This window comes from Coregonus lavaretus, assembly GCF_964263955.1.
Source record: "Coregonus lavaretus genome assembly, chromosome: 32".
Taxonomy (NCBI): domain Eukaryota; kingdom Metazoa; phylum Chordata; class Actinopteri; order Salmoniformes; family Salmonidae; genus Coregonus; species Coregonus lavaretus.
The window spans coordinates 24,917,076-24,934,951 of record NC_140019.1 but is presented as its reverse complement, the minus strand read 5'-3'; the positions used below and the strand labels follow the sequence as shown (position 1 = coordinate 24,934,951).

At 42.8% G+C, this 17,876-nt stretch overlaps 1 protein-coding gene across 2 annotated transcripts in view; it reads left to right on the top strand.

The window, feature by feature from the left end:
• LOC311108004 (tenomodulin-like) overlaps positions 1-17,311 on the top strand; it is a 181,633-nt gene extending 164,322 nt beyond the window's left edge. For both annotated transcript variants that reach the window (XM_084150640.1, XM_084150641.1), the window contains 3 exons: positions 5,052-5,214; positions 5,352-5,458; positions 15,478-17,311. In XM_084150640.1, coding sequence (XP_084006766.1) covers positions 5,052-5,214; positions 5,352-5,458; positions 15,478-15,687 — 480 coding nt within the window. In that variant the 3' untranslated portion in view covers positions 15,688-17,311. The remainder of the gene's footprint in view (positions 1-5,051; positions 5,215-5,351; positions 5,459-15,477) is intronic.
• The last annotated feature ends 565 nt before the right edge of the window (positions 17,312-17,876 follow it).

Below are 17,876 nucleotides of genomic sequence, written 5' to 3'. Positions count from 1 at the left end.
AACTTGACTGCACCATTTTCTTGTTTTTATTTCATTTTCAGATAGCCACGGGCACACTCCAACACTCAGACATCATTTACAAAAGAAGCATGTGTGTTTAGTGAGTCTGCCAGATCTGAGGCAGTAGGGATGAACAGGGATCAAAACTAAATCAAATTTTATTTGTCACATTTTCCTGTTCTGCAAAGCATTCACCTTTTTTCCAATCTTCCTCTGTCCAGTGTCTGTGTTCTTTTGCCCATCTTAATCTTTTATTTTTATTGGCCAGTCTGAGAGATGGCTTTTTCTTTGCAACACTGCCTAGAATGTCAGCATTCCGGAGTCGCCTCTTCACAGTTGACGTTGAGACTGGTATTTTGCGGGTTCTATTCAATGAAGCTTCCAGTTGAGGACCTGTGAGGCGTCTGTTTCTCAAACTAGACACTATAATGTATTTGTCCTCTTGCAGGTGTGCACCGGGGCCTCCCACTCCTCTTTCTATTCTGTTTTGAGCCAGTTTGCTCTGTTCTTTGAAGGGAATAGTACACGAGATCTTCAATTTCTTGGCAATTTCTCGCATGGAATAGCCTTCATTTCTCAGAACTAGAATAGACTGACGAGTTTCAGAAGAAAGTTATTTGTTTCTGGCCATTTTGATTCTGTAATCGAACCCACAATTGCTGATGCTCCAGATACTCATCTAGTCTCAAGAATGCCAGTTTTATTGCTTCTTTAATCAGCACAACAGTTTTCAGCTGTGCTAACATAAAAGGGTTTTCTAATGATCAATTAGCCTTTTAAAATGATAAACTTAGATTAGCAAACACAGTGTGCCATTGGAACACAGGACTGATGGTTGCTGATAATGGGCCTCTGTACGCCTATGTAGATATTCCATAAAAAATCAGCCGTTTCCAGCTACAATAGCCATTTACAACATTAACAATGTCTACACTGTATTTCTGATAAATTTGAAGTTATTTTAATGGAAAAAAATATTTTCTTTCGAAAACAAGGACATTTCTAAGTGACCCCAAGCTTTTGAACTGTAGTGTACATGTAGGTAGAGTTATTAAAGTGAGTATGCATAGATAATAAACAGAGAGTAGCAGCAGCGTATGCAAATAGTGCAAATAGTATGTTCTCTTGATACAGTAAGTGTGTGAATTGGACCATTTTTCTGTTCTGCAAAGCATTCAAAATGTAACTTTTGGGTGTCAGGGAAAATGTATAGAGTAAAAAGTACATTATTTTCTTTAGGAATGTAAGAGTAAAAGTTGTCAAAAATATAATTAGTAAAGTAAAGTACAGATACCCAAAAAATGACTTAAGTAGTACTTTAAAGTATTTTTACTTCTGTACTTTATACCACTGCCATTTTGCTCTTCTTTTGTCCATTGTCAAACCTAATTAGACTTCACTGTTAATCCTTAATTCACAGCTGTGGAATCAATCAGATAGGGGGCCTTGGCTTTGGCTTTGGTGACGAGGAGACAGGGGAGAAAAGAGGAGGAGGAGGTCCTCCAGAGGATAGGGAAAGACACAAGGATGCATTGTCACACTGGATTTGTAAAGACCAAGTCCCATAATATGCATACTGGTCCATAGCCTTTTTACTGAGGAAATGTCAAGTTATGACACCCTACAGTACTATGTAAAATGTATGGCACCCTACAGTACACTGTCCTGTGCAGTGCATTTGTTAATAAAACCATTTGTTAATGTATTTGTTAACTATTAATGCATTGTAATTATTTAAGTTATTCTAAATGTTGTCAATGTATTTATTGATCATTTACTCATGTTTGTTTATTTTGTTTTGTTTTATTATTTTCCAATAAGATAATGTACTCATGTTAACTACTACATTAGCTCATTGTAAAGTGTTACCGGTATTGTATAACACACAGTGGCACTGAACTACATTATTGGAATAGCATGTCAGGGACTTGAAGACTAACCTCTCTGACCTTTGACCTCTTGTAGGCTTCCTCTACATTAGAAAGTAGAAGGTGATCCACGGTCCATCAGAATCCACCCACCCGTGGCCTGGGAGGCCTCTGTCTCTGAGACAAGTCTCCCTTAAGGTCCTGACTGTGTTACTACTGTGTGAACCACAGAGGGGTTAAAGAGAAAACAGTCATGGTTTTGCTGCTGCTCCGCTCAGCCCAGCCCAGCCAAAGCTGCGGGCTATGTGAACGTGGGCTCAGCGCGGGGCGTCTGGGGCCTCAGATTCTCAGAGGCCAGGTGAAAACAATGCAGCCGGTGGAGAAACTGCGAGCGGCTGATAAGGAAATAAAGCACTCGGGGAGTAGAACCAGGTGACAAACATGAATTGTTTGCCGCCGGTATTTTCGGCCATTCTCAATGTGTTCCTCATATAAAATGATGGGAGGCTGTAATCCCTGCGCCTCCCTCCAGTTTCCTCCAGTGTTGAAACGATGAAATAGCTGTTGTCCTTCTTCTTCAGACAGTAGAACAGTGTCATTGGATCCCTTCTTGCTCTTCGGGGTAACCACTTAATATGTATGGCCACAACCAGCCTAGCTGGCAAGCCAAAACCTCCCACTCAGATAAAAACCACAAACAAATGCCATACCATGCATGCAAAACACCACATTCTTGGAATGATATGTACTGTAGGTAAATGTCATATGACTAAAACGAAAAGCTGTATGTCATTTTGAACATATAAAGAATGAACATTATGAAAAGTGTGCCATGTCTGTATAGTATGGGAGACAGCCAGATGGGAAGTAATGTCATATACAGTCTTATGATATCATGAGAAAATCTTAATTGATCCATGACAAACACAAGTGACCTAAGTATGTGTCACAAAACAAATGTTGCACCCTTAGGACATTATAGCAAGAGAGGGCAAGTATATGTTAATTACAGTATGACACTGACTGTGTGTGGAATGTACTTACATAGGCTCAAAGTTACAATAAATACATTATATTAGTCTGACACCCAATACAGAATGTCCTTACTTTGTACAATATTATAAAGCTACAAAACAGCTTAAATTATGATATAACTGCATTGTCTTTGCACTTATCAATTGGCCTTTTTTCAATCCCTATTCCACACTAGCCATGATCAACTTAACCACTACCCAGAAGGCTGTCTTCCTTCTTGGTCTTGTTTCTCAACTGGTCGTAGAATTCATGTCCTGACCTCCATTTACTCATGTTACAGTCTGTGTCTTAACCTCCAGTTACTCATTTTGGGGAGGTTTGCTTAGTTGCTCGGCTTCAGTGGTTCTGAGTTCCAATTAGGCAGGTCTGTTTGTGTTTCCTGGCCTTCATTTTAATGTCTGTAGTTCAGGGGGAGTGAACGCCACCAGAGCCCCCTAGTCCTCCTTTGAGTCGTCATTAGCTTAGTCCGATCTGGAGCAGGCTAAACATTTGCTGAAAAGAGTGAGAGCAAACTGTATCAAAGGCTTGGTGGCTTGGCAACTTAGCTAAGCACAGGCACAGGCAGCTAGTGCTTGAGTAGCCTCGCCGCTATGCGTTCTTTAATCTGGCCAGAACGAGGTGTGAGTTCGTCTCCACAGGGTCACTGGCGTAATGTCACTTCACAACAAAAAGTTAGAGCGAGACAGCAGCATGAGCAGTAAATTCAAATAAAGCGAGAATCGGCGAGCGGTGGGGAAGGAAGGGAGGGAGAGTCGAGAGTGCACAACCTAATATAAATGATACCGGTGGTTCCAACCATAGCCCGGGGATCCTACATCAAGCTCAACTAATGTGCAATTAAGCTTCAAACCGGGAGAGAATCACCTTGTAAAAACATTTGTCAAGTAAACTGTTTTGCTGTTCTCTCCAGCCGCTAATTAACGAGGCACTGGGAAGAGGGGTTTATTTGCCGACGTATTTACATATACATAAAGAAACAAATATCAGGCATCGCCAAAAGCCCCTTTCATACATCTCTATTAGGTAGCAGTGACATGCATTCCCTATCATTAAGCAATAATAGTTTACTTTACAGCTCATGAACTACAGTATCAACAAATGAAGCACGTCGCTTGTGCTGTGAGCTGAATGCAGTAGGAGGAGATGGGGGAGGACGCTTGCTTATTATTGTGGCTGCTGTATTTAATGATATTGCAGCCTTTCACCGCACAATAAAGTATAAAGCACTACAAAGTCATTTCAAAGTCACATTTATGCTGTCGTTGGATTCACGTGTTGTTGTTGGGGAGAAAGGGCTGCCTGGAGGCCTGAGAGGAAGAAACAGAGAACGAGGAGGAAGTCAAGGCTAGCGGGAGTCAGCAGGAGGCAGGAAGTGGCGGGGGTGCTCCCAGTGGACAATAAAGGGTGATGAATAAAAGGACATGGCCAGGGCTTGTGTGCTGTGGCTCTGGGGAGAGAGGGCTGAGAATGCAGAGGGTACAGAACTGAGTGTGTGTGTGTGTGTTCTTGGGCTCTGACAGGTGTGTGTGTGGAGGAGGGTGTGCGTGCGTGCCTGCGGCTACGTAAGGGAGGGTGTGTTTGATACTCACTGTATTTGTGTGTGTGTGTGTGTGTACTTGTTTTCCTACCTTATCATGACCCCAAAGTCTTAACAATTCAACCGAATGTCCTGAAAAGGTAGGAAAACAATAACATTTTTGAAAAGTCAGGACTTTTTTCATGTCCTGAATTTGTTCAAATGCTATTTTAAGATTAAGGTTTAGGTTTAAGGTTAGGGTTATGGTTAAAGGGATACCAGTATGAAGGAAGTTAGAGTTAGTTTCGTGAGCCCATGCATGCTAGCAGATACCCATAGACTTTCGGTCACTGCGCTAACGCTAGTTGGGAATTGCGCTAGCGCTTCTTAGCAACTTCCTTTCAAAGTTCATCTGACTCAGGGGAAGTAGATAAAGGGCCTCATTGCCTAAATCCCGAAGTATCACTTTAAGGTTAGGGTTAAGGTTAGGGTTCGGTTAAGGGTTAGGGTTAGGGTTAAGGTTAGGGGTTAGGGAAAATAGGATTTTTAATGGTCAAACATTTTTACTCCCCGAAAATAAAGCTGTTTGTGCATGTGTGTGTGTGTGTGTGTGTGTTTGCTCTCCTTGACAGGTGGGTGAGACAGAGGGAATAGACATGCAGGTGGTGGAGGACTCCCAGGTGTGGGTGCCTGCCGAGGAGCCCATCGTTAACCCAGCCTTCCTCCTCAACTCCAAGATCTGGGAGATATGCCAGGAGCTGCCCATCCACTGGATCCATCCCTCCCCCATGAGAGGTACAGGGCACCGGGGCCTCTCCATTCCTCTCCACCCCCTCCATCAGATCACCTCAAACAGGAAAAACAGACGTTTCTGCTGTGATCCGGTAAAGTACATCAACAGCTGTTCTGTGTACTTCCTCCTTTTGGTGCAGATGCTGAGTTCCATGAGGTGGAGGTTGAAGAGGACATACCTGATGCTGAGGTCAGAGGTCACCGTGTCACTCGTGATGTCCTGGACCAGGTTCCTGTCAACGACTACGTATGTACTGTGCTGGGGCTGCATCTGAAATGGAACCCTATTCCCTATATAGTGCACTAGGTCCAAAGTATTGCAGTGCATAGAGCCTACCCAGCAAACTGGGAACATTCCCAGAACATTAGCTAAGATTCCCATTAAGTTAGGGTTTTATTTATTTTTTAAATAAAGAAAATATGAAAGATCCTTGGACTGTTCTCCTAACATGTACTGTTGTGCATAACATCTGTAACAACCACTACATAACCTTCCCCAAAAGTTCTCATTAAGTTTCCAGGTAATGTAATAATACAATGTACCAGTAATGTTTTCCCAGCAAACCAAAATTGGTTCTGTGAAAGTTCCCAGAACATTTGTTAGGTCGCGGCAAATGTTCTCATAACACAAAAACTGTCCATTCGTGGTGATGATTATAGAATGTTTGTATAAAACATTGGCTTGATGTTGCAAGAACGTTCCTAGAACACATTTCACCTGTTCTTTAAAGGTTCCCAGAATGTTTCATTAGGTTGTGGGAACAGTCTGGTGAGGACATTGTGGGGACATCACAAAATATATGTTCCCAAAACACAAAAACTGTCCAGTTGTGCGGATGATTCTACAATGTTTATTTTAGGGTGCATAAAACATTCACCTGATGTCACAAGACCGTTCCCAGAATGTTTCATTAGGTTGTGGTAATATTGTGGGGACATGACAAGGGATATGTTCCCAAAACACAAAATATGCTCAGTTGTGAAGACATTCATACAATGTTTAACCCAGGTTGCACAAGACAAAAAAATACAGTGTTACAAGTGCACATCCTATATGGGAGAATGGGAACATTTGAATAAATCAGAAATATTGTTCTGTGTCCTGATTTACCATATTTGACTGAAAACCCACAAGGCCATAGCTATCCCCTGGTGCAGAGGGTTAATGCTCTTGCTGCAGATCTGAATATTGCAGGTTCAATCCCACATATTCTTTATTAACCATGTTTCTTTTTTGTAATGAAATTGAGCCTCAGATAGGTATACTCTAGTAAAAGAGAGGATGTCTTTATTTCGTCCAGATGTATAAGTCCAGTCAAATGCAGAATTTTGACTAACTGTAAAAAAAAAAAAAAAAAAAAACATTGTGTAAAAATGTACTGTTCAACAACAACAAAAAACACACCCAATATAATTCCTAATTTGAGATGCTTGATACGGTCCCGCCTGGCTTATTTTTCATGATCTGAAAAACAAAAGTGATCCTAGATCAGCACTCATGGTCTTGGATACCTTGTAAATATGGCCCAGAAGTATGCAGCATATAAAGAGTATTGGTGAAGTGATGGTGAATAACCTAGTTACCAGTATTTCCCTGGGTTAGTTAAGTCTAAGAAGGCTAAAAAGGACACATTAAATTCCTGATTGACCATACTGCCATGGTTATACTGAAAAAATAAGATGTAATAGAGCTTTACTGGTGGCGCAGAGGATACAAGACCTGGCTTGGAAACCAAACATTGGAGGTTCAAACCTCTGTGTGCAGATTGTCAACATATGAAGTGTAAAAAATATGGTTGTGTTTGTATGATTAAATGCTGTTCAAATGTGCGATGAATGAAATTAAAATGCCTTGTGTCTCTATATCACCTACAATACAGTGCTCAAATGTGAATTGCCATTAAATCTGGAGAGAAACCTAATGGGGATGTATTCCAATATGCTTTAAGGAGCTACAAATTTGCATGCTGAGAATGTTGTGGTCAAACATGTTCTGACGACCTCCAAGACAAGGTAAAATGTATATTGCGTGAAAATCAATGGAATATTATTCAACCTAAAACAAAAATGCTATGAACGTCATAAAAACGGACTTATTTCATTCTTACAACATTAAGGGAATGTCCTGTGCAACCTAACTTAAACATTGTATGAATGTCATTACAACTGAGCATATTTTTTGTTTTGGGAACCTACAGTTTCTCTTGTATTTTACCCACACTGTTCCCACAACCTACTTATATGTTCTGGGAACCTTTAACGGACTCAGAAAGGATGTTCTGTCAATATTCCTGCAACATCAAAGGAATGTCTTGTGCACCCTGATACAAATATCTGAATGTCAGCAACACTGGACAGTTTTTGTGTGTTGGGAACATATCTCTTGTCATATCCCCACAATCTTCCCACAACCTAAAGAAATGTTTTAGGAACTTTTAAAGAACATAAAAAATGTGTTCTGTGAATGTTCTTGCAACATCAGGCAAATGTTTTTTGGAACCTAATATAAACATTGTAATAATCAGCACAACTGGACCGTTTTTTTGTTTTGGGAACGTATCTCTTATGATGTCCCCACATTTTCCTCACCAGACTGTTCCCACAACCTAATGAAACATTCTGGGAACCTTTAAAGAACAGATTAAATGTGTTCTAGGAATGTTCTTGCAATAACAGGCAAATGTTTTATACAAACATTCTATAATCATCACCATGACTGGACAGTTTTTGAGAAAAACTTTCACAGATCCAATTTTTGTTTGCTGGTTATAGGGCATCCGAAATGACACCCTATTCCCTATATAGTGAACTAGGTCAAAACTACAGTGCCTTCACATATTGACCTATTCCACCTTTTGTTATGTTACAGCCTGAATTCAAAATGGATTAAATAGATTTTTTTCTCACCCATCTACAAAAATATGCTAATCAGAAATATCTAATTTACATAAGTATTGACACACCTGAATCAATACTTTGTAGCTGAGTCTTTTTGGGTAAGTCTCTAAGAGCTTTGCACACCTGGATTGTACAATATTTGCCCATTATTCTTTAAAAAATTCTTCAAGCTCTGACAAGTTCATTGTTGATCATTGCTAGACAGACATTTTCAAGTCTTGCCCTAGATTTTCAAGCCGTTTTAAGTCAAAACTGTAACATTCAATGGCGTCTTGGTAAGCAACTCCAGTGTAGATTTGGCCTTGTGTTTTAGGTTATTGTCCTGCTGAAAGGTGAATTCGTCTCCCAGTGTCTGTTGGAGTAACTACAATGTTGTTGATCCATACTCAGTTTTCTCCTATCACAACCATTAAACTCTGTAATTGTTTTAAAATCACCATTGGCATCATGGTGAAATCCCTGAGCAGTTTCCTTCTTCTCCGGCAACTGAGTTAGGAAGGATGCCTGTATCTTTGTCGTGACTGGGTGTATTGATACAGCATCCAAAGCATAATTAATAACTTCACATTTTTAGACATCTACCAATCGGTGCCCTTTGTGAGGCATTGAAAAACCTCCCTGGTCTTTGTGGTTGAATCTGTGCTTAAAATTCACTACTCGATTGAGGGACCATACAAATAATTGTATGTGTGGGGTACAGATTCCACTTTGACATTATAGGGAATTGTGTGTAGATCAGTAACACAAAATCTCAATTTTAATCAATTTTAAATTCAGGCTGTAACACAACAAAATGTGCAAAAAGTAAAGGGGTGTGAATACTTTCTAGTGCACTATATAGGGAATAGGGTGCCATTTTGGACGCAAACCAGCACCACACTAGGCGATACGAGCCACAGTGGTGCCTAGTTCTCCTTAATTTACTTCTGCAGAGAAATTGACTCTCGCTAATTGATGCTGACTTTCATAGCATAAAACAGACTTGTCTTGATGTACCACAGGGCATAGAAATTGCTCTCTATATCTGTTTAAATGAACTTGCCTTGCTTAAGACTCCCTTAATGTCTCTACATTAATGGAGAGGAATATCTAGCCTTCAAAAGGCAGCACCGTTTCCCCCACAGCCTCAGCCAGAGCCTTTTTTGCTTTCTTTTCGAGCAAAGGCAGGCATCTAGGGAACATCGTACAGAGCAGCACTCCCAAGGTCACTCATTACTGAATAGATATGGCACATTTATTAATCATGCCTTAATTATCAAGGAAGGAAACAAAGCGTGAAGAAGACATAATGCCATGTTTTTGTGCATGTAAGCGGCTCATTGCTCCATGATTAGTTAGCCTTGACACACACGAACGCACACACACGTACAGCAACACACATAGTATAGACTGACAGGTACACACCCAGACTGTCTAAGTAAGAGTTAAAAGCTCATTCCAGAGAAGGAAGAATAGTTTTGAGTTCTGAGGAACCAGGGGACGGATGGACACGCACACATACACACACACACACAAAGCCATAATATTAACATTTATCAGGCCGGGCCCAGGAATACCTGCCTGCCTGCCTGCCTGCACTCTCCTCCCTCTTCTCTTCTCTTCTCCTCTCCTCCCTCTTCTCTTCTCTTCTCCTCTCCTCCCTCTTCTCTTCTCTTCTCCTCTCCTCCTCTCTTCCTCCCCTCCTCATCCTCTATGGCCCCAGCTGCAATGCTATGTAATTAAAGCATACCGGGAGATGAAACCTGCTCTCCTTTTGAAAATCAGCTAAGCTCCAACTGGCCCCTTCCAAGGCCACAGCCAGACAGTGTTTGTGGGCCCAGCAGATAACAGAGGCCTTGTGACCGACGAAGGGGAGGAAACAAGTTATAATTGGGGAGTCTGAAGTTGATGATGCCAGTGGATGAGTCTGAAGTTACTGTTGATGCCAGTGGGATGAGTCTGAAGTTGATGATGCCAGTGGATGAGTCTGAAGTTACTGTTGATGCCAGTGGGATGAGTCTGATGTTGATGATGCCAGTGGATGAGTCTGAAGTTACTGTTGATGCCAGTAAGGATGAGTCTGAAGTTGATGATGCCAGTGGATGAGTCTGAAGTTACTGTTGATGCCAGTAGGATGAGTCTGAAGTTGATGATGCCAGTGGATGAGTCTGAAGTTACTGTTGATGCCAGTGGGATGAGTCTGAAGTTGATGATGCCAGTGGATGAGTCTGAAGTTACTGTTGATGCCAGTAGGATGAGTCTGAAGTTACTGTTGATGCCAGTAGGATGAGTCTGAAGTTGCTGTTGATGCCAGTGAGATGAGTCTGAAGTTGCAGTTGATGCCAGTAGGATGAGTCTGAAGTTGCTGTTGATGCCAGTATGATGAGTCTGAAGTTAATGTTGATGCCAGTATGATGCGTCTGAAGTTGCTGTTGATGCTAGTGGGATGCCGACATAGACCTAGACCTTTTGTAGAGCGCCAATTCTGACCCCCGCACCCCTCCACCTGATCTGGCCTCCACCGTGGCCCTTCCTCTGACGGCCACTGGGGCCCCTGATTACGTATTTCGGCAGGTAATTTCGAAGTGACCTGACCCCCCCCGCGGAATAATCATTAAAGTAGCAGTGACAAGAGGTGTGGAGATATAATAATATAATAATAATATGCCATTTAGCAGACGCTTTTATCCAAAGCGACTTACAGTCATGCGTGCATAAAAAAATGTTTTGTGTATGGGTGGTCCCGGGGATCGAACCCACTACCTTGGCGTTACAAGCGCCGTGCTCTACCAGCTGAGCTACAGAGGACGACCTTTAGCCGCGGCTGCCACGGAAGAGCCTTCGCACAGCGCTGCAGCAGCGGCCCTGGTCAGCTCTCCAACTGAATAACTATCATCTGGCAGCATCACTGTCCTTCACCTAGACGGGGGAAGGATAAGCCTTCAGATATGATTGGGAAGCGGGCCTCAGTCGGTACACACACTTATATTGTAAACGTGTTTTGGCCGGTTGGAGGTTGGCGGTTGGGTGATTGGTGGTGAGCCATGGTGTGACCCTGTACCTCTGCCCAGGCCTCTTTGGCGGCCAAGCTTAGCGTTGAAACTACAAGGCTGCCTGGGCATGAGTGGAGACTGGAAACTGAGGGTAAACAGAGATTGTAAAGGCCTCCTCTCCTCCCTGAGTGGGCAGTGATGGTTCACAGGGGACCGAGGGAAACAGAGGCTGTAAAGACCTCCTCTCCTCCCTGAGTGGGCAGTGATGGTTCACAGGATCCTGAGGGTAAACAGAGGCTGTAAAGACCTCCTCTCCTCCCTGAGTGGGCAGTGATGGTTCACAGGGGACCGAGGGTAAACAGAGGCTGTAAAGACCTCCTCTCCTCCCTGAGTGGGCAGTGATGGTTCACAGGGGACCGAGGGTAAACAGAGGCTGTAAAGACCTCCTCTCCTCCCTGAGTGGGCAGTGATGGTTCACAGGATCCTGAGGGTAAACAGAGGCTGTAAAGACCTCCTCTCCTCCCTGAGTGGGCAGTGATGGTTCACAGGGGACCGAGGGTAAACAGAGGCTGTAAAGACCTCCTCTCCTCCCTGAGTGGGCAGTGATGGTTCACAGGGGACCGAGGGAAACAGAGGCTGTAAAGACCTCCTCTCCTCCCTGAGTGGGCAGTGATAGTTCACAGGGGACCGAGGGTAAACAGAGGCTGTAAAGACCTCCTCTCCTCCCTGAGTGGGCAGTGATGGTTCACAGGATCCTGAGGGTAAACAGAGGCTGTAAAGACCTCCTCTCCTCCCTGAGTGGGCAGTGATGGTTCACAGGGGACCGAGGGTAAACAGAGGCTGTAAAGACCTCCTCTCCTCCCTGAGTGGGCAGTGATGGTTCACAGGGGACCGAGGGAAACAGAGGCTGTAAAGACCTCCTCTCCTCCCTGAGTGGGCAGTGATGGTTCACAGGGGACCGAGGGTAAACAGAGGCTGTAAAGACCTCCTCTCCTCCGATACTGCCTGGGCCTGTGTGGCACAGTTGGTAAGAGCCTGGCGTGTGGTGCTAGTGATGCCAAGGTCGGGGGTTCATGTCCTGCAAGGACCACATACTGTACACCTAATACAAATTTTGGAAGTTGCTTAGGATAAAAGCTTAGTGGCATATTTTAATAATATATTTCATATTATACTTCCCCTTGGCTTAACCATTACAGGTTTCGCCGTTGCCTGCATGATGAAGTTCATGTGGTTGATATGAGACCACATAACTAGCACTGGGAGTACAAGGCAGTACCTGCTGCATATTAGCCTAGCATTTCATGCTGCATCTCATACCTAGGGTCTATCCCTAATGCCACCCTATTCCCTATGGGCCCTGTTCAAAAGTAATGCACTATATAGGGAATAGGGTGCCATTTGGGACGGATCCCAACCCCTACAGTCATGTGACAGTATGAAATGGATATGTTGTCCCTGGTGTTTTAATAGAATATCAGAGAGACTGTGATGATCAGCTCTGATATAGAAGATTAAATAACAGCAACGAGGCTTGTGTGTTTCAAGCCAGAAGGAGAATGGTAATCACAGTGTGTAAAATAACACTCAGTACTGTGGAAATTGAAGGAGTCGTCGCGGCTCGATTTGCTTCCTCATTATTGAATGACTGACTGAAAGTTTTCGACTTGACAGACTGATCAATTCTCTGATATGATGTTACGCGTGAGACGTGTTTCGGTGTGTGACCAAATCAGATATCCGACAGAGCGCGAGGGTAATGACTTTTACCCTTCGTTAATGACACTTGTTTGTGAGTGACGGCCCCAGATTTCCCACGGTGCCCCATTCCAATCACCCGCCGCCATATCCTGTTGAAGAGGGGAACTTGAAGCCAAAATGATTAATAATCGTGCTCCGTTTTTAAAAAGGATGCCTCTGATTAATTTGTCTCGGAGGTACAATGCCAATTGTCTGTTTGTTTTTGTAATCACCCATCATTTGAATAAATATATTTCCATTAATTTTCCCAAACTGAAGCTCTGGATTTGGATTTCATACCGTCACAGTTTTAGCTGTGAGGCGGCTGATAAGATTATTGTCAGTTGCAATGGCAGCTTTTGTGTTGTCTCCATAATAGATTGTTGCCTTGCAGCTGATGACCCTAAACATGACTAACATCATCAATCAGTAATCGCCCACCAGCCATTGTCAGAGTCATAAATCAAAACACATATTTTAAATATCATCCTTTTTCTCTTTCCGAGGAGTTAGTCCCCCGTGTTAGGAGTATGTAATGTTAGTACGTTTATCTGTCACAGCAGTTGTGATGACTGATTCGTGATTTGAATCCTACCTACTGCACTATTTGTTGTGTTTTTATTATGCTGGCTCTAAAAGTTCTGGGAGGGTGAATGTAGCTTAACTCCAGCCACAATCAGTAGAGTCAACAACATCTGTGAGACCGTGGACCATTTAGTGTCCTTTAAACTATTTCCTTTTTTCCCCAATTGGTAGTTACAGTCTTGTCCCATCGCTGCAACTCCCATACGAACTCGGGAGAGGCGAAGGTCGAGAGCCATGCATCCTCCGAAACACGAAACTGCCAAGCTTCTTGACACACTGCTCGCTTAACCTGGAAGCCAGCCGCACCAATGTGTCGGAGGAAACACTGTACAACTGGCGACCGTGTCAGCGTGCATGCGCCCGGCCCACCACAGGAGTCGCTAGAGCGCGATGAGACAAGGACATCCCGGCCGGCCAAACCCTCTCCTAACTCGGACAATTGTGCGTCGCCTCATGGGTCTTCCGGTCTTGGCCGGCTGCGACACAGCTTGGGATCGAACCAGGATCTGTAGTGACGCCTCAAGCACTGCAGTGCCTTAAACCGCTGCGCCATTCGGGAGGCTCTAATACTGCCTTTACAGGAAAGTAGCCAAACAACCTCCAGCCCATAATTTACTGTAGAGGAGGAATCAGGGTCAAAGTCGTGTTCCTATGTGTCCCAGCCCTTTGAAAGACTGGGGTGAAACAATGACCTCGCATTTTCAGTTCCCCCTCTCAATAGATTTCTGTTTTGTTTTGTTTTTTCTACTGTTAGGAAAGACTGACTCATAAGCAAAGCAGCATGGCCGCTTCTCCCAGAAGTAAAGTCCAAAAGGAGGACAATTGGTCTCTTTCATCAAAGCTATTTAACCAGACAGTGCTGAATTGTCTGTGAAGATTCACTCAGATTCACTCTCTGCAGGAGATTGAAAACGTGGTCTAATGTATCTGTGCTGCTCTGAGAGAGCTGCTGCTGCCGCCGCCACAACTAGGGGCGGAGAGTTAAGTGGCACTTCTCTGAACCCAATTCAGAGTGTCCCTGGATCAAAGGCATGGCACTCAGCCCTACCACCGTCTGGAGAGGGCACACGCCCGGCCGACCGGCACAATGGAAAAACCCAAGGGCCATTAATTCTACCCAATTTACCTTTTGTTTGGCTTTCATTTGGCCCTTATATAAATTCACACCCAGTCGGCGCGAGCAAATAAAAGGATCCTTGTTAGGCGATCATTACTCGGCTAATTGCTTTAGGAATGTGCCATCCACTTAAAGTCAAGCTCAGGGGGAGTCGGGCCACGGAGAGCCTCTAATTTGTAGTCTCTAATGGAGGAGTGGCGGCCATTTTGACTCAGCTCGCGTGGGTTGCAACGGGGGGAGAGGGAGGTCAGAGATGAAAGAAATAGTTTAATTATCCCGGTAACCGGCAGTGTCAGAGTCCCTTTGATTGAAGATAGCCCTGGCAGAAAGGAGCCAAGGACTCTAGGATCAGAGATGGAGCATGGTGAAGCGAAGAGTAATGCTACCACTGACATAACAGAAAGGTCAAGGTTATTATATCATGTTTAATGCTCCTGGATGCTCAGATCGAGGCGGACTAGCTTTCCAATGCTATCTTGATCCCTGTGTCACAGTCGAGGGTGGAACCATTCTGTCAATTTGTTTCCATTTTTATATTTTTCTTTTGTTTAGCTGCTTCTTCATATATTTTTTTGACCCACAACCAAAGCGAGAACATCAATTCACCCAATCAAATCCTCTGTCTGAGTGTCCCTGCTCTGGGAGAGCTGGTATTCACAGGGAAAAGAAAAGGAGAGTGATTTTGCTTAATAAATATTTAATTTAAAGTATACACACGTCACTGAACAGAGAAAGCTAAAGCCAAAAGAAAGAGAAACATTTAGCTACCACAGAAAAATAAACCTTGCCAGTGAGGTGTAATTATTCCACACCTACAGTATATTCCACCTATACCTCCAATTAAATGTTCTCAAGATCTCTGTCTCTCTGGCTTTCCTTTGTGTGGATCACCTGTCCTTTGAAGCACCTAACTTCTTTCCTTCCTCTCATGGACTTGCCGATTGTCCTTCACAGAGAGACATTGGAGTTGAGCTGGATAACCGCCTGGATGATCGTGGCTACTGCTGCCAGCACTGTCGTCGTGGTTACCGCTACTGCCAGCGTTACTACGAGCCCCTGGGGGGGTTCAACCCCTACCCCTACTACTACCAAGGAGGACGTGTCATCTGTCAGATTATCATGCCCTGCAACTGGTGGATCGCCCGTATGCTCGGGAGGATCTGATTGGATAGTGGAACTGGATTCAACTATGTTTCAGCTCACATGACAGGTGCATTCATTTAAGGCTGGATTTACACTGCACTAGGCTTAGAGTCTCAGCAACCGCTTTGTGACTTCACCACATACTGCACAGAGACGTTAGCGCATGCCAGAATTTGTAATAACTCTTAAGCTAGCGTAAATGGCGTTTTGCTTTTGTGAACACTTGGTGGTGTGTAAACCCAGCCTAGGCCCACCCAGGGCACCAGGTGGGTGAAGTTTGCACATTTGAGACGATTCCATTGGTCCTTAGGTGCAAACTCCGCCCAACTGGTTCACTCGGTGAGGTAAAATGAATGCACCCCTTGCTACTCCCCAATCAGTATTCCAAAGCCTTTGTGATAGCAAAACATTTCTAGTACATAATTATTAACCATCCTATCTCGAAAATAAGCAAATCTACTGTCAGTCTCTCTTAAGTCTAAATGGAGTTTTGGGAGCGTCTAGGTGATTTCTCTAAAAGGCATGAGATCTCCCGAATGTTCACATTGTAAATGGTTAACTAGTCATTTAATTATGTTTGTATGGCCTTGGTGTGTCATCTGTGCGCTTAAGTGCAATTTTTCTTTCAACATATATTACATATTTTTTAAAGAATTTGTAACAGTAGCTAAAGAGCTACTTTTGGCTGTTTCTCACGGTGCTGCATTTCTTTCTAATTTCATTTTCTTCCTAATCTTTATTATGGGTGGGTGTAACCGACTTTCTCTTGCGGTGTGGAGCAGACCTGGGTTCAAATAGTATTTTATTTATTTCAAATACTTTGAGCGTTTGATTGAGCTTTCCTGGAGTGCTAGATCGGTACTATCCCAGTGGTCCAATTGCACCAGACAAATACAGCTAAAGTATTTGAAAGAAAACACATACTATTTTAACCCAGGTCTGCTGTGGACTATGACAACCAACAATGTATTGTATGTAGATCATACTGAAGTGGTGTAGCCTGCTCACTCTGTCAAGAGTATTGAACCCTTTCTAGACAAAAAATTATATTTGTCCTATTTTTGTGAATGATCTGTTTTGACTATTGTTTACCACAGTTAGCATGTTTAACTTGAAATAGTGTTTATTGTATTGATGAGGAGGTATACAAGTACCTTGTTTTTTGCTATCAGAATGAGTCGACTAATTTTAATAAAGCAGCGGCTATAGATATGCTTCATTCTTCTAATTCAACTTGCCAATCTTTATTTGATGTAAAGTCATTATTATTTTAAGCAGCATTGTTTTAACTGTAATGGCTGAAAATGACGATAATAGTGCTACAGCTCAATTACCGTACTGTAATAGAATCTTTGCTCATTTTTTTTCGGTTGCTCAATAGCTCACAGTAATTATGCTCTGAACAGTGATTCTACCAGCATAGGCCTACAACCATAATAGATCATGTATGATGGCTTGACATGCCTAAGTTATTAACAATTACATGCAATTAAAATGTTTTTTGAAACTAAAATACATCTATGAAAATGTATGCACTCATGCTCTGGATGTAAGTCGCTCTGGATAAGAGCGTCTGCTAAATTACTAAAATGTAAATGTAAAATCTAATGCCACTCATATCAAGATAAAGAACTGACTTCTTGTGAGTCTTAATTTGCATTCAAAGTTACTATAGCGATGCGGCATCCATATTAGGACATTTTGTCTGATAACTAATGGTTTCACCTGACAACTGAGGACCTTCCTAAAACGGATGCCATATTCAGGTTTCTACTGGCTGAAATTCCAACATTGGTTGAAAAAGGTCCAATACCATACATTAAAATGGTCCAATGCTGCAGTTCACACATCTATTAACCTTTGAGGGTCAATCTATGACATGTCCTGACTCCAAAATGTATTGATTAAGTCATATGCCACTTTGCGTCAAAAGGCATTATACATCCTGTTCATAATGCTCTATGAAAGTAGTTATAGATGTTTATGAGTACAGTTATTAGCACAGATGTTGTTAGAATGTATTATATAGGTTGTTCATGAGAAGTGTTACTGATATCCTTCCTCAAAAATAAACCTAAATAGATGCTCTTTAACCAAAACAACAAAAGAGGTAAAAAAGACAGATGAGAAAAGATAGAGCTGGTTTCACTTTGATTCATGTTGGTTTGAAGTACATCCAATGTCTTGCTCTGTACCCTCCCTCCCAGTAA